The sequence below is a fragment of the Monomorium pharaonis genome, chromosome 4, assembly GCF_013373865.1.
Source record: "Monomorium pharaonis isolate MP-MQ-018 chromosome 4, ASM1337386v2, whole genome shotgun sequence".
Taxonomy (NCBI): Eukaryota; Metazoa; Arthropoda; class Insecta; order Hymenoptera; family Formicidae; genus Monomorium; species Monomorium pharaonis.
In genome coordinates, this window is record NC_050470.1 from 9,740,240 (window position 1) to 9,763,563 (window position 23,324).

A 23,324-nucleotide genomic window follows, 5' to 3' on the forward strand; every position below is an offset into this window, starting at 1 on the left:
ACATTAATCGCAAGCAGCCAGTTGCGACTTACGACAGCCAATGAGCGTCTAATTTCTAGTTAAAGCTCGACAGTCATTGGCTGTCGCAAGTCGCAACTGGCTGTTTGCGATTAATGTAGAACGGGCTTAAGGTCTATGATCTGATCCAAGTTGCAGAGTTGCTGAGAGTTGCACATGGTTGCACGATCACGATTACATGTGTGAAAACGTATGTTGTAAATTTTTTTGACAATTATCATTTTCTGTTTGGGCAATTAAACGTTCTTCAGATATTGGACTTGGTAAGTTGAAAATGGTATAATTGACAAATCAACGAATCATTATTCTAGCGGAAATTTACTTATCTTCTAAAATATCCAAACTAAATAATAATTATAATTAGTATATAATAAAATCTTTGAAATATTCAACTCTTGTCAAGTTGGGCTGGGGATATATGTATGTATATTTATTTCAGCAGAAATAAAAATATTTATGGTTATTATTTAAAATACATTCCGATTCTGTCGTTTCGGTAATTATTTGACTCGTCATCTCAAATATCGATGTTAAAATAAAAAGTAAATTTGTAACAATATAAAGCTGTCACACTAATTAGATATTAATATTAAGCAATTGGAATAATAATGCAGAGGGTAGTGATACAAACGTACAGTGTGCTATTTGGCCAATCTAATTAGCCAAATGTATTTCTATTTTGTATGCAAATATTGTGTAAATATTTTTTAGTTTAAGATTATTTATGCTATATATATCATAACAAACTTTTTTTTTCTCCAGGTTTTTTATATAAACATACATTTTTTCTCAAGATCTTTAAATTTGGATAAACTTCTGAAAAGCCAATAACCTCTGATTTTTTAAAACTGTATATACTTATGTATGTTGACATGTTGATTACAAAAATGATAAAAGTTGGCGCAAATTTAATTCTCATCGTGAAAATTGTGAAAAACATATAAAAACTATAGTTTTTAATATTTACTTTAACAAATATTAAACATTTAAAAAGATACTTCAAATAAAAGCTTCGTTAAAATACATATTTTATGTTCTACAAGTGATAGTTTTCTAGAAAATTAATAATAAAATTTAAAAAATGTAACAGGTAGTATATATAGATACTACCCAAAAATAGGAGGAGGAAGGAATTGCAAACACTTGTGGAACTGTACAAACGTGGATCTAGTTTCACTTCGAGGTATGGGGTGAACGTAGTTACGCCTGGAAAATCGCAAATCCATAGAACCATACAAGCATAGACCTATCTTTGCCCTGTGGCATGGGAGGTGAGGGGGAGGGAGTAAATGTAGTTATGCTTGGAAATTTGCAAACCCATGTGAACATGAACCTAGCTTTGTCCCATGGCATGGGAGGTGGAAGGTAAATATAGTTATGCTTGGAAATTTGCAGACCCATGTGGAACCATACGAGCATGGACCTAACTTTGCCCTGAAGCAGGGAGAAAAGCATGGACTATACTGAAACCTGTTACACTGCATTAACTTCATCAATGATTTTTTCGAAAACTATCACTTCTAGTGGAATAATAGATACAACATAAAATGTGTATTTTGATAAGAACAACTTTTGTTTGAAGTATTTTTTGAAATTCTCAGTATTTCTTAAGATAAAAATAAAAAACCATAATTTTTATGGGTTTTTTACAACTTTTATAAGAATCAAATTTGCGTCCATTTTTACTATTATTTTTGTAATCAGCACGTCAAAATACATAAATATATACAAAAAAATCGAAGGTATTGGCTTTTCGAAAGTGCACCTTAAATTTATGTATAAAATTTTATGTATAATGAAATAATTATAAAATCTTTTAATATGTAAATTCTTTATGACTGAAGATCATTACTTGCATTCTTATTTATGTTCTATATAGTAAACTTGGCAAAGATATTTTCAGTAGTTTACCATTGTCTTCCGAGAAATTGTGATTGATCAAAAGTTTGATATAGTACAGCAAAAGAGATCAATGAACTCTCAGTTACTCTTTATATATGATTGCTTAGTTCTTCGGTGGATCTAGAAGTGGGAACTAATCATAATAAAAGATCACAGATCTGTTTTGACTCTGTTCACTTTGATACTCACAGCACTTGTGTAAGCATTATCTATCTTTATTTAATATTTGATAATAAAATGCTGTGAGCACCAAAATAAATGTGTCCATTGTTTTAGATGGATTTAAATCTGGATCTTTGACACAGAGTATAAACATGTAACTTTTATGCCACAATCACCACTCATAAAATTGAATAACAATACAAAATATTTGCATACAATCAAATAAGTAAAATACTTTTGTTCCACTGATATTAAGTTCAAACATGAGATAAAACAAAGTTTTAAGCATTTTTACATTTTAAAGTTTTATGATGTAAAAATAAGAATTACTATGAAATAATAGATAAATAATTACAAAAACAAATCTCTTACTTAGACTTTAAGAATTTAAAATTAACATAGAGAGAAGGAGCATGTAAGCCAAGCAAGTTTGTGTTGATTATTTGTGAATAATTTATTAATTTACTTTACAAAAGTTTTGACCATAATATCAGGTTATCCGTGGTGTAATAAGACACAAAGGAGAGCAATACCAATAATAAAAAAGAAATGTAGTTGTTTCTATTCTCATAGGGGAATGTTAACTAGTCCCTGTGATATGCTGGCCCACAAAAATGTATAAACTGTAGTACTCTAGAACTTTTGAATAACGAAGATCATGACACTACACTGAGGATGACCTAATATTGAGGTCGAAATGTTTGTTAAATAATTAATGAATTATCCACAAGAAATTAGTACAAACATCTGGTTTAGCTTATATGCTCTCTCACTCTGTATTAAATAATTTCTCTATATAAATAATTTCAGAATTGAGAAACTTAGAAATTTTCTTCATAAATATTATAAAATACAATTACATACCAATATATTATCTTAAATTATTACATAACTTTAACAATGCCTTAACTTTTTTATCGATTAAATTAGATTTTTTTGTTACATGAAAATCAGGATTTACAGAAATCCTATCAGGGATTAACTGGGATTATTTGAAGAGACAAAATGGATACTATGGAGAGTTTACAGCAAAAAGAATGCTTTACTTGCTTGACATGCAAAGTAAAATTTACAAATTTGGCCATATTCAAGGATCATTATCGTTCTGAATGGCACAAATATAATATACGTGTAACTATTAATGGATTGCCTTCAATCACTCTTGAAGACTTTCAGAAGAAGGAAGCAATTTATCGCGAGAATACTGCAAACCATACTAAAGGAAAACATACTTGTAAAGTTTGCCGGAAAAAGTTTAGCAGTCAAAAACAATATGAGAATCATCTGGCCTCAAAGACTCATAAAAATAAGCTGGAGCAAAATGATAAAAATATACTCGACGAGACTCGTCTTTCCAAATCAATGAGCATCGAGAATATGTCTACTGAAAACGAAAAAGAGATTGAAACAGATTCTGAGGTGGAATCTTTGGATTCAGATGAGTGGCTTGAGGACTCAAAGTATCATATTTATGAAAATAATTGTCTGTTTTGTGACTGCCATGCCAGTTCCATAACGTGCATCATGAGACACATGACAAATAAGCATTCATTTTTTGTACCTGATCTTGAGTACTGCGTGGACTTAGCTGGATTGTTAGAGTACTTGGAACAGAAAATATGTACCGAATTCAAGTGCATTTGGTGCAACGATTCAGGTAAATTAATCTTTTTTTTTCCTCGCTTAAAGCCTGTTTTTTTCTCTTATGTACAATGTGCATGTAGATTACTCACAGATATCGGGAATCTACAATTTAATGCCGGTTTCGAAAGGGTAAGATAGAGAATTCTGTGAACATAGAATCTTGATGGCCTGTTATTCCATTAAAGAGGAGAACGAGCATATAACAAGAATTCGATTTTGGTTGAAATTGAACCCGGTACTTTCAACGTAACAGACCAGTGCGCTATCCGTTCGCCCCACTTATTTTGTTCAATTAACTATTTTCTATTAGTTTTCCTATTAGTAGTAGTAGTAATGGATACAGATAAAATGTGTCAATTCTTATACATCAAAAAATTCTTATGTAACTCCTGCTGAAGATTATAAACATAAAAATTTGTATGTATGAAATATCAACTCGAACTCACTGTTAGACTCGCACGGAACTGTACATTCCAACTTTTTCATTAAAAATTTAATTGTAAATGTATATATAATGAAACAAATTTGGATTAGAATTAAAATAAAAAAATTATAGAATAAAAATTAATCTTATATATATATATATATAAATAAAAAATAAATTAAAAAATTTGAATAAAAAAAAAAAACAAAAAATTACAATTCAGAAATTTTAAATCAAATTAAAATTTGCATATTTTTTTTACAGGAAGAAAAATGCGAAGCGCGAACGCAGTGAAGATGCATATGATCGACAAGGGCCACTGTAAGATGTTATTTGAAGGAGAGACGATGCTTGAATATTCGTCTTTCTATGATTACTCATCAAGTTATCCAGTTGACGAAAATGGTGATTCGGTTGTCGATGAAGAGTTACCAGTAATACCACCAGAGATTTTAGATGACGGATCTTACACAATGATGTTACCATCCGGCAAAATGATCGTTCATCGTGATTTGGCGTTTTACTATAAACAAAATTTACCTGTAGATCACAAAGTGACAATAAAAGGTTTTAATCATTGGCTGAAGAAACGGCTGTTTAAGGAAATATCGCTTGGTGACGAGAAAGAAAAACTCGAAGCCAACCGGCTGGCAGTACGAGACACTCGAAATTTCCAGCGAATTCAAGCGAAGTACTCAACACAGTTGCAGGTTAAACAAAACAAATTGCAGCAGCATTTCAGACAGCAAACAAAATTTTAACTGTATCAAATGATTATATTTTTTTATGTATTATTCTTAAAAAAAATTATATAAATTATAAAAGAATACAATGCATTGCGTATTATATAAAATAAAATTGATTATCCCTGTTACATTTTGTTATTACATTGTTTATGGATGTAGCAAAAAATATTAAATAAGTTAATCGCTTATATAAATAATGGATTTAATTTTAACTTAAAATTGGGTTCAATTTTGGGCACTTTATAACGCTGCATTATTTCAATTGCTACGAAATAGAAATTTATTATTTTAAGGATATACATCACGCAATACAAATCATTATAAACCGCGTTATAATTTGCATTTAACGGATGTTCTTACAAAATAACTTGCATATATTTTATATATTCTCTTTCATAACGTTTTCTCCGACAAAAATATCTTTTATTCTTTTCAAATAACTTTTATATATGTGGACCCGTTTATTATATCCAGAATAACACTTCTGTATTGCGACCGTATCGCCACTTTCGATAGAACGTAATAAATATATAAGTTGAAAGAGAGAAGATCACACATCTCTGCACTTCGCTGATGATTATGTGAGGAAGAAAGACAGGAAGGGAAAAAAGATGTAACTGGACGTTTATGCACTTTATAGATTATTTCTTACAGTGATATCAGCGAACTACGAGATTCTCCCTAAAATAGAACAGTATTTGATATTTTGCGACTTTCCTTTTGTTTCTTTCTTTCTCTATTGTTGATACTTTGCTGTACGCGATAAATAATTTTTTTTAATCCTCAAGTATCTTCTCTAAATCCCTGTCATATATGGATTATGCCATTCTTATCATTGTATTTCTTTATGAATTAATTACGAAAAATATGCACATACACGTACATGCGTACGCGTATAATAATCACAATGCATATAATATTGCTGAACTGAGTAATATAGTAGAACTGATAATATTAAAGTTTTTTGTTTTCTTAAAAATGTATTAAAATTGCAATATAACGAGAGATTCTTAGAAAGATTTTTATATACAATTTATGTTTCTCGTTAAATTAAATCTGATTGGTACTTGTGTTCGCTTTGAACGTTCATGGTTTAACATTATAATATGAGAGTTAAATAATTACGGAACATAATTTTATATTTCGTACTTATATGTTCTTTGTTTCGCTATAATTTGACTAGTCTATTTTAGTCGAGTTCTGAGTAAATAGAAGATCCGAATATGATAGACTTTTAGCGAATTCTGTCTGTTCACCACATTAGATCATTTAATTTCACCATGATGAATCATTCTCCTTTTTTTAATGATGACTCCTCATTCGGAACACATACGAGGGGCAGTAATACCGAATACCATTTTCACCACGTATTACGTGAAACGCATGATATACTCTTCTCTCATTTTGCTTTGAGATAAAATATTCTATGAGAAGACGTCACATCATTCGCGACACCGAGACATGTATTAATAGAGCTGTTATTGTCACGACGATACACATACCTTTTATCTACTATGCGCTTTGCGCTTTCGCATTTTGACGGTTTAATTTAATTAAGTTTGCTCTCAGAGCAAACAACTTTCATATTTTATCTTTAGTTTAGCAGTTTCACCATCAGTTTTAACGCTTGATGAGGCGGTGCTGGTCTAACAGACTCGTCTAGTTCCGTGTACGGAATTTCTGCTTCAACCTTGAAGTTGTACTTCTCATAGACCTTCTGTGAGAATGCACCAGTCGCGTCAGCCTTACACACCTGTATGTAAATATCCCAGATTAATGTTCATTTTTCTTTATTACATTTTATTTTCAAGAAAATTAAGAGATTTCTTTGTAGTCTTTCAAAAGGATTTAAAAAAGTTCTAAAATAAGTGAATTGGAGTAAGAAATCTTAATAAATAAACTGTATATTTTGTTTTTAACTTTATCTGATATGTAAATTTACTTTTTTTAAAGTCATCCTAATAATAAAGATAAACAGTTTAACAAATTAATTAAATCATCTCTAACTTTTTTTAATGTTGTAAATGTTGAGATTAAAAAAAATGAAAATATTAATAGGTATTGACTGTTAATTGATCCTAATATCATTTACATATCAGTCATTTTATTACAATCAGACAGTTAAGATATTTTTAGAATAATACCATTCGGTAAATTAAATAATATTTTAAGCTAAATATTGAAAGAGCTATTAGTAATAAAAGTATTGATTTATTATTACATACAGCATTTATATTGATTTATTACATCATTTATATTATTTATTAACTTATTGATTGATTTATTACATTAATCTGAGCCTTAGGTATATGATGAGAGGTACAAGGTTACAAAAAAATATTTCTTAGGAAAAGTAACGAGTGGTGGACTGTAATTATACCTTGTAAGGAAGTAAATGAAAATCATCCCATGCATATTAACCGAAGAGCATGCTGAAACAAAAGTAAAATGTATGCTGTGTATGCAAGCCAGCGGTCACGCCAACGCAACGATCTTAAATTAATGGAATAAAAATAAAGAATGCGGAAACTTCTTTATAACATGTAAAATCAATAAAATAACTACACAATTAAATAAATACAAACACACACAGCCACTTTGATAAAAATACTTTTTCTACATTCATACTTTATAAATGTTGTACAAAATTATATTCGTTTTATTTCTTTGCAAAACGAATAAATATATAATTTTTATTTTAAATATTTTATATATAAATAAATAAAATGTATAATTTATAATTAAAATAATTTATGATTAAGATGAAAACGGACAAATTAAATTTATATTCAATATTTTAGTTTTATATTATATTAATAGATAATTAAATTTAAATAGATATAAATAAATATAAAGATAAATTGTAAAATAAATAAATTAGATATAAGTTATAATCAAATAAATTAATTTACCTTAAAACCAGCATTTTTGGCGATTTGTTGGCTGTCTTCCATGAGCATATTGGCGTAGCCTTTGCCGCGGTGATCTGCGTCAACGCTGAGAATCCGACACTCAAATAATTCGTCAACATCATACTTGGCGAACAAATCAACCTTCTCATTCACCTTATAGAGCAGTCTGAAGATCATCTTGAACTTTTCGTCATTCAATTCGTCGAGACGCCGTTCTGCCTCCTCACGTTCACCTTTTTTCTGGATACCGTTTAGTGCCATTCCCACTATCTGATGAAAAAAATCATTTCTAATAATACTCTCATGTCAAAACTGGCAATTACAATTTTTATAAGCAGAAGTTACAAAATAAATTTAAATTAAATTAAAAGATTTTAATTATCACAAAACTAATTATGAAAATATAAATATAAATAATTAATAAAAAAAGTAAAGATAAAAAATTAATTATCTAATTAAAAAATTCCTTCGATTTTTTTATTGTTTTGTAAATTAATAATTTCTAAATAAATAAAAATATACATAAATAATGGATTAATTTTGATGTAAAAAAACTATAAATAAAACATTTAAAATTTATTATTTATCATTACATTTAATTATATATAAACAATTAATAATATAAAAATACTGGGTTATGAAAATATTTATAAGTAAACGATTAAATAGAAATAAAAAAGGCAAGTTTTTTTTTAAATTAAATAATAAGAAAAAAAAAAGAGTTATTGTTTTTCACGATGTGAGGGGGGGGAGAGTATTGCTCACCGCTCCCTTCTTATCCACTAGCATTCTGGAGTAACCCTGCTTCAAGGTGAGAAGGCAGTGTCGCTCAAGTTCGCGTTGGGATTCCCCCCTCGCGCAAAGTCCTACGGCATTGTTGAGCGGCTCATCGGCGAAGAAGTTCCATTTCAGATGGTGGATCGCATCGTCGTAACGATTCTCCGGCACATCTACGATCGTGGGACGATCCTCGCCAGAAGACGACGACATGTTTTGGGTGAACGAATTTTCCGCCGCGCACTGAAAGTAATTTCCACACGCGCATCTCCCCTCAGTGAAGAAGGGTGGTCACCACCTCTCGTATGAGAAAACTGCCACCTCTATATCCCTTCCTCCGATATAATATTGATCGACCTACTTCATTGGCGGACACACTGGGTCAGTTGTACACGCCGATTGTGTCATGTTAATTGGAAAGTCAATTAATTTAACGAGATTAATTAATTGAAATTCAATGAAAATAATCTGATCAATACAATTGGCGAACAAAACCGTTATATATAGTATCTTATTAAAACAATTTTTATATATTTCTTTAAAATATTATTTCACTCTTTTACTAGTGTAAACGTAAAACTCTTTTACGAATTATATAACAAGCAATCTCAATTTCCGATCAAAAAATTAATTATTTCAATTTTAATTAAAAATAATAAATTCATCTAATAAAATAAGTAGATCATGGTTAAATTTTGAAATCAGTTTTATTGAATAAATGAAATATAAATTGTAAGATTTACGCTTCAACAACTTAGCATTTTTTCTACTTTAAAAATTCACATTTGTATAAAATTAATTAAAAAAAAAAACAGAACGATGAAGCAAAATAGTGATTAATAATTGGTAAGATAATATAAAAATACATATATACATACATATATATTTATTATATTTGTAATCATTATTATATTATCGGATTGCACAATTCCTCGCGTCATAAAAGCCGAAAGTGATGTAAATGAATAATGGAATGGATTTATACAATATATATACATATATAATTAAAATATAATCCTTTGTTATAATTAAAATATTTTGAATATTTTCATGAAATAACAGCGTTGCTGTTGCAGACGTATTACATGATATAGAATTATTTATTTATACGAATTAGTATTTGAAAAATACTGTAAAATGTATTTCTTTAGGGGCAAACAAAAATAAAAGCAGTGGCTTTTTTAAAGCGGAAAAAGGACTATCAACGACATTCTCTGAAATATATAAACGTGAGAAGGTCGTGATTCCGATGTAAATTTATGTTTTCTTCTTTTTCTAAGTATTAACATCTTGATATTTATAACGTATTATTTACAGTATTTAAAACAGCACGTCATCATCGTCTTCTTCAAGTAGATTTACAGAATCAACGTTCCGTCCAGCTGCAATCATTTCTGCCCTTTCTGCTTCAACCTATAAAAAAAATTTAATAATACATGAATTATTAATAAATAAAATATAATATTATATAACAAATACTACATTCTAAAAAAATTAATATTAATATAATTATTAATATTAATAAATCGAAAATTTAATATTAATCCAATATTAATATTGAATTAAAATAATCCAAAATATTAATAAATTTTATCTACCCTTGCTTTAGCAATCTTCTTTTTGTCCTGAATCTTTTTCAGACGATAAAACTCTTCTCTTTCAAGCTCGTCAAGCTCTGAAATAATGTAGGCTAGTGTTCTCTCGATTCGTGGGATGATGACATGCTCGATAGCATTGACACGTCGATTTGTGATCTTGATAACTTCATCCAAAGTAACGAAACTTGTTTGCAGCGACGCCAATTCTACGAGCAATTTCACTGCCCGCTGATAATTCTTCTTCAGTTTGGCCAATTGTTGGCCACCTCTGGCCAAGCCTGCTAATTCATAAGTATCCGTACCATCCTGATAGGATTCGAATATCGGTAGGTTCACACCAGCAACGTTGTCCTTTTTAGAACGAATCTTGATCTGTGCCTTTGTTACATTCTGCAGAACTACCTGATTGAAGTCTCCAGTAGCAAACTTTGCTTCAGCCAATGAAAAGGCCGCTTCCTTCATCACTTCACCCATTAGAGTTTTAGTCTAAAAATAAGAAAAGAATAAGAAAAAAATATACAAATTAGATAATAAATATACGTGTACATATATGTGTATCAATGATGATTGTGACATGAATTAAACAAGTAACATTATTATTGTTACTTTTCTTTAATAATAGAATAATTACTTTCTGATGTATATAAATAATAATGTGTAACAAGTTAAATATATTTAAAAAATATTTTATAAAATGAATAAAATATGATTGGCAAAGTACAATAAAATTAACAATGAAAAAATAAACATACTTCTATAATTTTTCCAAGTATCAGCCTGAAGCGCATTTGTAGTGCGTCTGCTTTCTTCTTCAGCAATCCATGTCCCTTTTGTGCTCCTTGTAAGCGAGATTTCATCAACATTTGGGCCCTATATAAATATATAAATTTTAGTAATGTGTACAATCTCTCTATAAATAATTAAAAAATAAAATATTCTTAAAACACACTGGAGCATCTTCCATTCATTTTTCAAATTGTTAACATTAGTCTACATCTAAAATACATATTATTTGACTTATATAAATTTTACATTACATAATTATAAAAATAAAAATTCGTGAATTAAATTTCTTCACAAATAAGGCATTTTTGCTGCTCAGCAAAAGATTAAAAAAAATATTCAACCACACTTTTAAATGAACATATCTCGATATATATATGTTTTTATGTTTCATGCAACAAACATTTGTAAACACAAATTTGCAAATTAATATTATTTACAAATAGAATACATTTTAGTAAAATAAAAAAAGAGTCAAAATGTTTAAATAAATGTTTGCGTTCTCTTAACAGTTGAAGGCTGAGGTTACACCCATTGTTGCAGTATGTTTTAAGACGGAATTTTGTTCGAAAATAAATGATGACATGATAAATGAATTAGATGATCAAAATTTTGCAATAATTAGTTCATTAAAACAAGAATCTTACCCCCTGGAGGGGAAAATTGGTAATTTATCTTTGCCTGACATTCTCACTACTGTGCATCAGCAGACAGGAACGGGATTGATCAGCTGACACGAGAGACCGGAAGTCTGGGTAGTTGCATTCTAAATGGCGCGCGATTTCAAAGTTCACTCTTTTGTTGCTCAAAACAAGAAAAAATTATTATATAATAAATAACACAAAGTATATAAATAAAAGTTATAGTTTAATATAACTTTTGATATGTCTATATAAAATTAAATTAATGTAAATTATAATAAATTAAAAATAATTAAATATGTAGGATAATATTTGAATATGTGATATTCTAATATAATTAATCATATTGTAATATATATTTTGAACAATTTAAGTTCAAAATTATTATTAAAAATTTTTTTAAATATAAAATTGAGAATATAGAAAAATATAAATTTAATAAAATTTTTTATCTGCATTTTGCAAGCATTTCAAAATCTTTTAAAAAATTTATAATACAAAATAATACTGTTTTTATTCCGTTTTTATTAATATAACGGAAAACATTAAAACAATTTCTTTTCTGTCAAAATAAATATCTTTAATACTTATGTACAAAAAATACATTGCAGCTCAATATAGTACAATCTGTCCAGGTTTCAAAACCTGTCTTACATTCATATTAATTCTAGCTTCGGTAATATAAGTTTGCGCTTTGCGCCAATCATCCAGATTGTACGTGGGACTTTCGCAATTATCCTCACAATCGTCCCAGGGTGCTTTGGACGTTGGTAAAATTCGCGGCACTCCGTGATACCTCAGACGAGAACTCCCCGACATTATAACTACGTCTCCACTCCGTAAAAAGAGAGCGTTAGCCGAATCTTCCTGTTTAAGACCACCGATCAAAAACACCGCTGTCTGCCCAAAACTTATGGAGAAAAGTGGCGCAGTAACGTTCATCTCCGAATGATCCGTATGCCCCGCTAGAGTAGAGTTCATCCGATAGTAATTCACAATCGCAGCTTCCGCTTTGAAGTCCGAGAAACCTAATGTTGTCGCCAAAACAGACGTTAGGCCAGATAATTCTGTTGGCATGTCACTTTTCGAATTTTCGGAATATAATTTCGTGTCCCAATTGTGGTGATAGCCCAGCGTCGCCCATCGCAGCTTCGGTAAGAGAGTTTTAGCCTTTTCCATTCTATACAACAAATAAACATAATCAAAGTCTTAATATAAATTTAAATTCAGGTTTTCTACTGTCATATCAATACAAGTTATATTAGTAATAATTTGACAATCTCATTTTCTTACTGAAAACATATGTCCCACCATGTTTCATTTTTTAAAATGTTGTGAGCGTCTATGTTTAATTTGTATGGTTCCTTAGAGTAGTCTTTCAGACATTTCGTGATCCAGTATCGTTGACCATTGGGTGTAAATGGATTCTGAATAAAGATAAGTCCTAAAAGTAAAGTAAGATAAATAAGGATAAAGATATATAGTAACCAATAACAGATATAGAAATAAATATAATTGTTACAATTTCTCATAAATGAATATTTTCCATTTAATAACCAAGTTGACACGCATTGTTCTTCATTACTCTTTGAATATCAAAAAAGATAAAACAATGCTTGTCAACTTGACTAAATGGAAAACATTCAATATTAGAAGTGATATATTAAGCAAAAATTAAATAAATAAACAAGTTCTCAAAACACTTTGAAAAGCAATATTATTATTTAAAAATGACTTTACTATTGTTATTCTATCAAAACAAAATCTATATACCAGGAATATCCAGTATCTCGTAAATGCTCCATTTCCTCACTGATTTGAGACCGAAATTCTCCTCAATCTGCTCGCCAGTTACATGTGGTTCGATCCTTCTAACCTAAAAAGATTTCGCGATTAATTTGCAAAAGGACGTAGAAATCGTAATATCACGTACTCGGATGCAATCTGGATTCTCGAGATCGATCACGTCGTCGAGATCTGGTGCGGGATTTCGGCTCTTGTAATATTTGAAACTATCTCGGAACATCTTTCCTCAACCGTGCAGGCCGCCATATTTTCTGGCTATACTAGTACCGCGCAAGATGGCGTTTGCGTGGAACTTTTGTCAAATTTTGAACTTCTAAATACAAGGATTTAAAACTATAATTGAAACTGTGCTCAAATTATACGAAAAAAATAATAAAAAATGTATAGAGAAATTATACAGATATCACGATATTTTATATAATCGTATTTTATATAATCTTTTGGATATAAACTATATTCTATAGAACTGTAAATGTTGCATAGATTAAATCAAAATCAATGAATAAAGATTTCATAAAAAGTATAGTAATAATGTAAATGTAAGAATAGGTATAAAGTCATTTAAATATTGAAATTGAGTCGAAAAATGTGTCAATTATGAAACTTATTTCAGAGTTTAATAAAATTTTGATTGTCGCTTAATATGAAGGATAATTCGATTCTCACTTACATTATACTTACACACGTATGAAATATAATCGACGTAGCTGTGAACGTATTGTCTGACTAAGAGCGGAAAAACGTGTCTGGACCGGGCGGACACGTAAACTATGCGCCACCCACTATTATTACTCAATATAATTTGCATATCTTCATCAAGCCTAGAGATTACATCGGGAAAGTACGGTTTTTCTCGCAGTGGTGGTCAATAAGTCTCGGGGGTATTACAGTCAACATTAAAAAATTTCTTTATTAAATTTCAAAAGTTTTCTAAAAATCAGAAAATAATGATAAATAAAAAAGGAGAATTTATTTATATTACACAAAATAAGATATTTAATTTTTTATTTTCCTAAAAATAAATGATCGATAAATGATCTTTAACTTTTATCCTGCTCGCATTAAGTATAAGTTAAATAAAAAAAATTATATAAAAATAATCTTATCTGGAGATTGATATTCTTAAAATATTATTAATATAAAAAATATTAGTAATTATATTTATTATTGCGCATAACATAATTTATAACATAATGTTTTATTTGTGCAAATAATATCAAAGACCATAAAACAGAACAGATTATTAGATGTATAATTAATAAGAGATTGCATTTCAAATTATTTATCCTTTATCTATAAAAAGATACCGGCTTATTATGCTATCGCATAAATTACTCTTTATGAATAAATTAAAAAACATGAGAAGGTCAAAACGCGAAAATTATAAATCGGTGATTAATTCAATTAAATTTTTAGAATGACTGAAAAGTTTTCAATTTCCATTTTATTATTTTTAATATTTTTTTGTATTAAAAATACAAAAAATTAATTTAACAAAATAGAACACGAGTACAAACTGGGTAAGTTGATCACCAAACTATAAGGCTGATCAGAGCTCGATTGAAGTCATCCTAAATCCACCACTTGTTCTCGCGGCGCGTGCAATAATCGTCCATGACTAATTTTAGCGTGCGATTTTCGCATAATGCGGCATTGCCGAGGAACGGCGTGATTTCATAGGATAGTTGCGAGCAGCAGCAGGGCAGGGCACCGTGTAGCAGCGCCTCTCAAGGCTTTTCGAAAGCCTCTACCGCGAGCAAATTAATAGACGCAGCAGGCCGCGGTATAATAATGAACGTCCATTACCGTCGCGCTTCTATTCGCCATAAATCTCGCCCACCCACCCAACCTGACCCCACACGCTAAATCTGTAATTGTTTACCCGCACACCTGCGACAATCGCCGTGTATCGATTTTCTTCGATCAACCCAAATCTCGTCCGTCGCGATCGAAAAAGGATCCGAGTAGCACAATGTTGATTTGATTTTGAATACGTTTTTTAAACGATTGTAAAACATCAGATAGGAAACATCAGTAATCGATTAGCTTGGATAGTTCGAATCTTAGGATCAAACGTCAAATAGTTTAAACTTTTTGAATTGAAAGTATTATGTTCGAACTGTTTGGACACATGTTCGTTTTCTTCTTTACTTTGAACTATTTGAAGACATCAAACATATGTTCGAATCTTTTATCTAATATAAACCAACGTATGTTGTCCGGGAAGTCAACGATCGAAAAAATGTAACTACTTGACGAAAAAATTTGACAGTAGCGATATACGTCAAGAACTAATTAAAGAAATATTACAGAAAAAGTTGCTAATTAATAAAAATTTTACAAGAACCATTAATTTCTGTACATTATACATTTCTTTCAATAATGTATAAAACGTGGCTTTATTATTTTTTATTTGTCTGTTTACTCAATAGATTCAATACTTTTGCGCTTCGTTTGAATTTAAATATATTCTCTAGAGAGCGCTAAATTACATTTCTAAATCGTAAAACGATAAAGCTGCAACTGTCATCAAGTGGTTTTTCAATTCGATAAAGCAATTGGAGCATGGTAAGTTCACATAAATATTCTTCGCGGAGCTCCGCTTGTCCGTTCTTCTTTCACAGGCGGGCCGCGTCAATAAAAATCCTTCGTGTTGTCAGGAGAGACTGACGTTTCTGGCAGAATTGAGCGCTCTAGGAGTGCCTAGAGAGGAGCGCGACACGCATGCACGCGGATCGAATGTGCCGGCGCGGCGCGGCAAGGGAGCGGTCCGCGCGCGTACTCTCCCTGACAGTTTCATGTCAACAAATGTCGCGGCCGAGGCGTCGCGCCCAGTCGAGCCAGCCAGCCAGCCAGCCAGCCAAGCCAGCCTGCCAAGCAGCGAGCCAGCCCCGGCGCGTATTCGCGGAGTTGCCCGCGCGGGCCAATCGCGGCGCCGCGCGGCGTCACCGCCGGCCAATCGGCGCGCGCCGCGGTGACGACGCGGGCTAAATATAGCCAGTATATATCTAGGCCGGTCGCGACCGCGAATTATCCACAGTCGCGCGCCGGCGGCCGACGAAGGAGCAGTACGAGTGGATTTGTCAGGCGGGTGAAGAGAGGCGGATTTTTTTTTAAGTGCGTGCGCAGTGCGCGAAGTGCGAACACGGCGCGCCGGGGACCACGGGACGTTGCAAAGGTAGGAATCCGTTATTACGGATGCGCTTACTTAAAATCGAAGCGCGATAGGCGTGATAAAAATCTCTCCGGATAAAAAACCGACCGCAAGAAGGTAGCCTCCCCCTCCCCTTCCCTCCTCCGCCGATAGGAAGGGAGAAACGTGCTCCTGCGTCAAATTCGGTGCACGTGTTCGCCGTGATGAACGACGATTCTCCGTTCGCGATAAACACACAGGCCTCGTACGGCTATTCTCGGGCTATTCTGCGGATCCGACATCGGTCGGAGGACAGGCCGCGGATTGTTTTGCGACTTTTGGCCAGCCGCGGATTTCGGTCGGAGTGCGCGCTGTGTGCTGCCGCACGCGAGAAACGCGGCGTGAAGTGCGCAACGTGTGTGTGTGTGTGTGTGTGGCGTGACGTTGCGCACGCGAAACGATCGAAGTACGCGCCGTTCGATAACATCAACGGGCATCGCGCGATTCGTACGGCCTGCCGATCGGCTTTACGTCCATCTCCACCGATGTAGATTAACTTTTATCTATGTTTAACTTGCTCTCTATCTTTCTCTAATTCTTAGAACTAGAAAAAGATAACGAGAGTATAAGTTAAACCGAGATTGAAATCGGTGGGAATGGGGATTGATCGCGCTATTTGCGCTTTTCTTGACATTTTGACATTAACCTCCAGTCTTCTTAATTTTTCGTATAAATAAAGAGAGTGCTGATATATTACTGTTATATAACCAATTATGCTATATAATATGTTAACTATTATATTAACTGTAATATAATTATATTATTATTGATGTTTCCATTAAAAAAAACAAAAAACAAATAAAGATCGCAACATTAAATACGACATATGAACGTACCAGCAGATTTTAAATCGGGCTACGCGAGATATCGAGGATCGCAGAATCGCGTTCGATATATCGGGGGCATTCCCGGTCGAAGGGAGAGATATAGCGGTATACATTACGTCTTGATGTTACATCCGATAAGGATATTATTACGCGCGTTGGATTGACATAATGTCTCGCGCCTGGTTCGCGAAGTCACGCGCGATCGGCCGCGATCGATTCCTTCCCACGGAGGATTTTCCGATACGCAGTATACAACGCGTGTATGTACGCATGAAGATTCAAATCGCGGCGCCACGAAGTGCACCGAAGTCGGACGTCAGGCCGATCGCGAGCGCGATTTGGATTGATTTACGTGGGTTTCATAGCCACGGGCTCGCAATTGCTCAAGGTCGCGACGCCACGAAGTAGAACTTCGCTGCCATCATAGTTGCAATGTTGCCACAAGAGAGAATACACGTTAAACGCGCCTCGTGCGCGTGTATATGTGTGTTCGCTCTTATTCGCTGAGAAAACATTTAAAGAAGAGACGAGAGTGAGAAACGAGAGAGAGAGAGAGAGAGAGAAAGAGAGAGAGAGAGAGAGAGAGAGAGAGAGAGAGAGAGAGAGAGGGGAGGGGGAGAGGGAGGATTTAAAACTTGTTTGTTCCATTTGAGATATGTTTTACAGGCATTAATTCAAGCATCTGCTCGTATTTTAAATGTCTCGCCTCACAATGTCGTTTGTTAATCAATGTAATTGAAGAGTTAACTATTTTCAATCCTTCTCCTAATGAATATTACGGGTTGTGTTTGTAATAATAAATATATCCTCGCAATGAATTATTGTTGACTTTTTGTAATTATCGTCGCGTGGTACTCCGCTAATATTACTTCTCCCTCAATTTTGTTATCGGAGATTAATGATGAGTGAATTTTTCAATTATCCCAGAGAATAATTTTCGCGCGCGCGTTTCGTGAAAAACAATATTGACCGATACTTCGTACGTTTAACAATTATTTCATTTTATTGTATTTATATTTATTTTTGCCACGTTTTTATTTTCACCCCCGTATACATATTTTATCTCTCACGTTTATCTCTCGATGTCTCTGAACTTTCGAGCGAGTTCTTTCCACGAAACTGGCGTTCGCGAGAGAGAAAATAAGTGGGACGAGGTACTCTCGTATTGTGCGCCTCTCTCATGAATATGAATGTGCAATCGCTCGTGTCTAAGCGCGTGTCTTTGAAGTTGGCTATCTATTATCGCGTTTACGAGATACTACGACTTACAGTGCACCGACGAACGAGTACCAGCCGCCGCGATTTGTGTGTAGTTAGCCCGGAATAAATTATTTCGGAATTTAGAACGCGCGCCCGAAAATAATTTGTTTCCCAGAGCGCCTGCGGACCTCTCGTTCGCGTATTCCGCATGGTACCTTCGATGTATCGACGCCGACAAATCCATCGATTTTGTGTTTCTTCTCCGCGGTCTACTCTTGACAGCAGAGTGGCGGCAAGAGAAGTGTATGTCGTGCGCACGATGGCGGAATATTAGATGTTAAGAATAGAAATTAGAATTTCAGAATCAGTTTTTTTCAATCGACATTCAACGTACGACGGATATGAATTAGACATAAGATCATAAATTGTGCCACACAAGACGTAACATAATTAATATAATACAATATATTAGCAATTGTAACATTAATATAATATAATATTATAATATTATAATAGAATTAATATAATTAAATATGTTAATAAAATGATTTGATTAAAATATTATATTAAAATATAATATTAGCAGTAGATAATAACTTTTACAAGAAGTACAATTAATTAATATTGGTTATGATGCATAGAAGTGTAAGTAATTATAATACAAGATAGTATTCAGAATTATTCATAATTATACCTTGAGAAGAAATTGCTTTTTATTTTATGTACGTGCATATATCTGCATATATAAATAAGAAACTCTTATTTACCAAGAAATAATTACGAATATCATTTATTTTTGTAAATTGAAGTTGATAGTTATAGGTATGATAAAAACTGACAAAGTTAGCTAAATTCTAAACATTAAATAGTTCAATTTCGTATCTTCATATTTTCCAGAATTTCAAGTATGTACACACCTAATATTTCCCCGCTTTGTACGTTTTCCTAGAGCAATATGATAACATTATCGCACATTTTTTTCTTGATGAGATGAATGAATCAGATATTGCATAGGAATGGCGCGTAAAAGCCGTCATTACTAAATTATGCGATGGATGATAGAGTACCACTCTGTAGACGATACTTCTGAGATTATCGGGAAAGATTGTGCGTGGGTGGTGAGAACGTTGAAAAGAGAAACAGCATTTAATTAAAAAAATTATTAGATACACTTATATTTCTTATAAATAAATTACAAAGAAAAATTTAAACTAGGAAAAAACAAAATGGGAATTTATTTTAGGAAAATAACATAAATTTATATAATAATGATTGTGAACTACGTATGCATTAATTAAACTTTTCTTGAAAAATATTCTTGTCGTTTGGTGATATCGGGGAAAAAAATTGCTACTAAAATTAAAATTAAAAGGAAAAAGTCAACAATTAAAGAAAACTATGTTAAATATTTACGGCATTTTTTTAATCAGTCACACAAACAGTTTGGCATTAAATTGCACGTCTCCGATGTTTGTTTTCGTCGGCAAACTTCCTCCGGCGTTGATAACCTTTGCAGAATAATCTTATCTCGGGCATTTGCTATGCAAAGCTACGAAAGGTAATCACCTCGATAATATCTGCTCTACAATTATTGTTAGAAGGTTAAAGCCAACATGTGTGATGTAACGAAGAAATTAAATTTCTTCAGATTCAGATTTCAAAGAAATCCGAATTAAGGATCATTTACTAATTGAAATAAATGTTACTCTCAAAAAATTGCGGAGTATTTTAACATTATTTCCTTTTTTATATAGTTTCAGTATCATGTTACTTGCGAATGAATGCCAACTTGGCGCTGACTATATTAATATCATATCAATGTTGCAAACTGGTTATTGTACACAGTAACATTAAACGAGATTATCATACTATCAAATTGCGACACAAATATTTTTATTAAATACAAATAAGAACTAATATCATAAATACTGTTTTATGTACGAGATTAAATGTATAAAATGACACAATTTGAAAAAAAAATTACGAAAAAGAAAAGATGATAAGGGGAATAAAGTAAATTCATTCGTCATTTGTCGAGAATGATTAATTTACATATTTCTATTCTAATGTCCGATTTGTAACTCCGTCTCAAGTCCAACTTAGCTGAACGATGATTTTACTATATGCTTGTGTGCACTTTTCAAGCTTAAACGGCGCTATCTAAAATTAACGATCGCGATTGTACGACACGGTCGCCGCTAAATGTTTCCGCGCTGAGCGATTCTTCTGGCATTTAATAATTCGATCGTATCTATCGCTCGAAGACGAATTTCAGCACTAAAAAAAAAAAAAACGCTCTCGAATGGGGAAATACTTTCATGCGGAATGTGCCTGTGCCTCGGGAGCGGGCGGGAAAAGTCTTTACGCCGTCTTACACGAACCGTGGATAATCATCGGGTAACTCAAATCACACGCTTTGCCTTCGCTAATGAATGGTTATTCTCGCCCGTACTCCGTAATTTTTGTCGTCCGAATAAGACGTTAGACGTGCCGTAAATATGAATACGCAAGGATCTGTTTATTCTGGAGCGAGTCCCTTAAGAAGAATTTCTAGCAAACGATTTGCAATTTTCATGAATTATTTAGAAAGAGTCAGATTTTTTATTTCAGTATCTCGTAGACAAGGCGTGCATATATCTTCAGTATAATTCGCACGTTTTACAGTTATTTAAATTAATAAACTAATAATCTAAATTAATTCCAAGTAATACGTAGGCAAAGAAGAACTTGCTCCAGTTTCCATCTTTCATTTTAATTCAAGGTTACCGTTTCCTCAACTGCGGTCTTCGATCTTTCGCAGCAAAGTAGTTGGAAAAAAAAACGAACTTACAGTGAAGCGTAGGAAACGAATTGATTACGCACTTATCATTAAACGTCGCAAATAAGATCGGTATCGCCTAATGGCGTACACGAATAATCCTGTTCGATAATATCGCTATCGTAACAATATACGCTACGTCGATGTGTTTGTTTAACGCAACGCAGCAGTATATCCGTATATACGCGCGTAAGATAAATCTCCCTTCCTCGCCCGTATCCTTTCTCGAAAGAGCCGTACTGTCATTTCTTCCGCGCTGTATTAGCATTTTAAATTCAATCGCGAGAGGCATTGATGCCCTTGAGCGGTAATGGACTATTTCTCTCCCCTTATTCCCTTTTCCGCCCTTCCTCCCGTTGCCGTTTCCTCTCTCTTTCTCCACTCGCAAATCCAGTTATGTCATCTCTTTGCCACGCTGTAAACCGAGTAGCTTATCGGTTGATGAATCGACTACCCTCGTCTTCCTTCCTTATTTTTTTTTCTTAATACGCCGCGCAACCGTAAATTTAGCTCCAACTCGCTTTTTTAACGACGCGGCGATCGGCACGCGGGAAAAAATATACAGGACAGTCTGAGGGATCGAGCAGAATTACGGGATATTCACGAACCGTCTGTCATGAATTTTTCAATAAATTTTTGGAGCCGAAAATCAGAAAGAATTGCGTCTTTAGCGAGAAAGCGACAAAATTTTATTTTTAGTCAATATTTCGAGGAAAAGGGGGATTTTTTATATTAATTTACTTTTCTTTTTTTTTAACAGACAAGTAGAACATATAAATTTGTATATACATAACATATGTTGTTTATTTATTTAAAATTAAAATTTTTTTAATGTCTTGTTTTTAATAACCTCTTACCTTACATTTACTTTTTCAAATTCTGCCGAGGGATTATTCCTGCCGAGAATTATCGAGTATAGCGTATCCATCTACGTTCTACGCAATTCAATTTTTAGATATAAAACTGCAAGTTAAAAATGCATTCCGGTTGTTTTGCTACTAACTAAGACTCGTATAGAGTCGTAAAAATGTTGCTAAGCTTTACGGTTCTTTGAAAATCCATAAAATCTTCCTCCGTGTTCGTCGGAGCCGAGTTATCTCACAAATTCATGCCCGTATGTCAGTTCCTTATGAAGAAGGAGAAAGATGCGGGCTCGGGGAGATCTCGATCCCCATTAATCGTTCGTCTCTATTAAGGTTTCGTCCCTCATTTTCCTCGAAACGCCAACGGCAGTCGTTCTCTTGGATCTGGAATCGTCGTCGATACGTTAGGACTAATGAGAGGTTCGGAATTACGATTAATCACCTAGTAATTTGCAGAATAGTCTTAACGGCATGTGCAGCGGAAGCTGCTCGATTATCCAAGTGTTATTTAACCGAATGTTTGATTATCCGCGATGTGAATCGCTCGATTATGTACGAATAACGTTGTTCTGTAAAGACACTAATGGAACATTCGGTCAAATAACATTCCGATAGACGAAACTTTGCTATAAATTTATTGTTTAAAGGTCGGAGAAAGTAACATCAAAAGCGTAAAATGTGTTCCTCGATCACGTTGGCGGATTATTTGCCGCCCGAAAAACATCAAGCCTGCACTCACCTGCGCCATTTTCTGCCCACGCAACGTTCCCAAATTGCTTCATTTTTGCCTTTACGCATATAAGGGAGCCTGGCATCGTATCGCGGCAAATGTCATTTTTCTCTCTTTGTAAGAAAAAAAATTCTTTTACGTTACCTTACGACGCATGTTGAACCATACGAGCTCGTCGAGTGAATAAAATCTTAATAATATCTGCTTCTTTTTGTTTTATACGCACGCAAGAGTGAATAAGATTTCATTTTTTATATCGAGTTATTTGATGTTATATTTT

The 23,324-nt window shown here is 33.0% G+C and overlaps 5 protein-coding genes across 6 annotated transcripts in view; 2 read left to right on the top strand and 3 right to left on the bottom strand.

The window, feature by feature from the left end:
* The first annotated feature begins 111 nt into the window (after positions 1 to 111).
* Positions 112 to 4,996, top strand: LOC105829417 (zinc finger protein 622). Its single transcript, XM_012668225.3, has 3 exons — positions 112 to 281; positions 3,037 to 3,739; positions 4,415 to 4,996. Exons 2-3 carry the CDS (start codon positions 3,088 to 3,090, stop codon positions 4,909 to 4,911), a joined length of 1,149 nt encoding a protein of 382 aa, XP_012523679.2. The 5' UTR covers positions 112 to 281; positions 3,037 to 3,087; the 3' UTR covers positions 4,912 to 4,996.
* A 156-nt stretch (positions 4,997 to 5,152) lies between these two features.
* On the bottom strand, positions 5,153 to 9,138 carry LOC105829409 (dopamine N-acetyltransferase). 2 transcript variants are annotated; one of them, XM_012668202.3, is made up of 3 exons: positions 8,574 to 9,138; positions 7,809 to 8,078; positions 5,153 to 6,649 (listed from the first exon to the last, which is right to left on the bottom strand). In XM_012668202.3, exons 1-3 carry the CDS (start codon positions 8,796 to 8,798, stop codon positions 6,491 to 6,493), a joined length of 654 nt encoding a protein of 217 aa, XP_012523656.2. In that variant the 5' UTR covers positions 8,799 to 9,138; the 3' UTR covers positions 5,153 to 6,490. The 2 variants fall into 2 exon arrangements, with proteins under 2 accessions (XP_012523656.2, XP_036141226.1); XM_036285333.1 differs by lacking the exon at positions 5,153 to 6,649 and adding an exon at positions 7,088 to 7,328.
* A 318-nt stretch (positions 9,139 to 9,456) lies between these two features.
* LOC105829421 (V-type proton ATPase subunit D) lies at positions 9,457 to 11,741 on the bottom strand. The gene is made up of 4 exons (XM_012668256.3): positions 11,614 to 11,741; positions 10,936 to 11,053; positions 10,184 to 10,669; positions 9,457 to 9,998 (listed from the first exon to the last, which is right to left on the bottom strand). Exons 1-4 carry the CDS (start codon positions 11,652 to 11,654, stop codon positions 9,906 to 9,908), a joined length of 738 nt encoding a protein of 245 aa, XP_012523710.1. The 5' UTR covers positions 11,655 to 11,741; the 3' UTR covers positions 9,457 to 9,905.
* A 420-nt stretch (positions 11,742 to 12,161) lies between these two features.
* On the bottom strand, positions 12,162 to 13,709 carry LOC105829401 (nucleic acid dioxygenase ALKBH1). The gene is made up of 4 exons (XM_028189122.2): positions 13,541 to 13,709; positions 13,381 to 13,483; positions 12,901 to 13,051; positions 12,162 to 12,787 (listed from the first exon to the last, which is right to left on the bottom strand). The coding sequence occupies exons 1-4, from the start codon at positions 13,631 to 13,633 to the stop codon at positions 12,220 to 12,222; spliced, it is 915 nt and encodes a 304-aa protein (XP_028044923.1). The 5' UTR covers positions 13,634 to 13,709; the 3' UTR covers positions 12,162 to 12,219.
* A 2,649-nt stretch (positions 13,710 to 16,358) lies between these two features.
* The window catches only part of LOC105830403 (activating transcription factor 3), a 30,682-nt gene continuing 23,716 nt past the window's right edge, over positions 16,359 to 23,324 (top strand). The window contains exon 1 of the mRNA XM_036285399.1: positions 16,359 to 16,591. The gene's annotated coding sequence lies outside the window, so the exon portion shown is untranslated. The remainder of the gene's footprint in view (positions 16,592 to 23,324) is intronic.

Bases quoted from the DNA above. Each gene is read 5' to 3' on its own strand.
- LOC105829417 (XM_012668225.3), top strand. From the start codon at position 3,088: ATGGATACTATGGAGAGTTTACAGCAAAAAGAATGCTTTACTTGCTTG. The intron at 3,740-4,414 runs GTAAATTAATCT...TTTTTTTTACAG, and splicing joins CATTTGGTGCAACGATTCAG to GAAGAAAAATGCGAAGCGCG.
- LOC105829409 (XM_012668202.3), bottom strand. From the start codon at position 8,798: ATGTCGTCGTCTTCTGGCGAGGATCGTCCCACGATCGTAGATGTGCCG. The intron at 8,079-8,573 runs GTGAGCAATACT...TTTTTTCATCAG, and splicing joins TAGTGGATAAGAAGGGAGCG to ATAGTGGGAATGGCACTAAA. The intron at 6,650-7,808 runs GTAAATTAATTT...ATTTACATACAG, and splicing joins CCAAAAATGCTGGTTTTAAG to GTGTGTAAGGCTGACGCGAC.
- LOC105829421 (XM_012668256.3), bottom strand. From the start codon at position 11,654: ATGTCAGGCAAAGATAAATTACCAATTTTCCCCTCCAGGGG. The intron at 11,054-11,613 runs GTAAGATTCTTG...ATATTTATATAG, and splicing joins CCAATTTTCCCCTCCAGGGG to GGCCCAAATGTTGATGAAAT. The intron at 10,670-10,935 runs GTATGTTTATTT...TCTTATTTTTAG, and splicing joins TACTTGGAAAAATTATAGAA to ACTAAAACTCTAATGGGTGA.
- LOC105829401 (XM_028189122.2), bottom strand. From the start codon at position 13,633: ATGTTCCGAGATAGTTTCAAATATTACAAGAGCCGAAATCCCGCACCA. The intron at 13,484-13,540 runs GTACGTGATATT...AAATCTTTTTAG, and splicing joins AGAATCCAGATTGCATCCGA to GTTAGAAGGATCGAACCACA. The intron at 12,788-12,900 runs GTAAGAAAATGA...TTTGTTGTATAG, and splicing joins TGGTGGGACATATGTTTTCA to AATGGAAAAGGCTAAAACTC.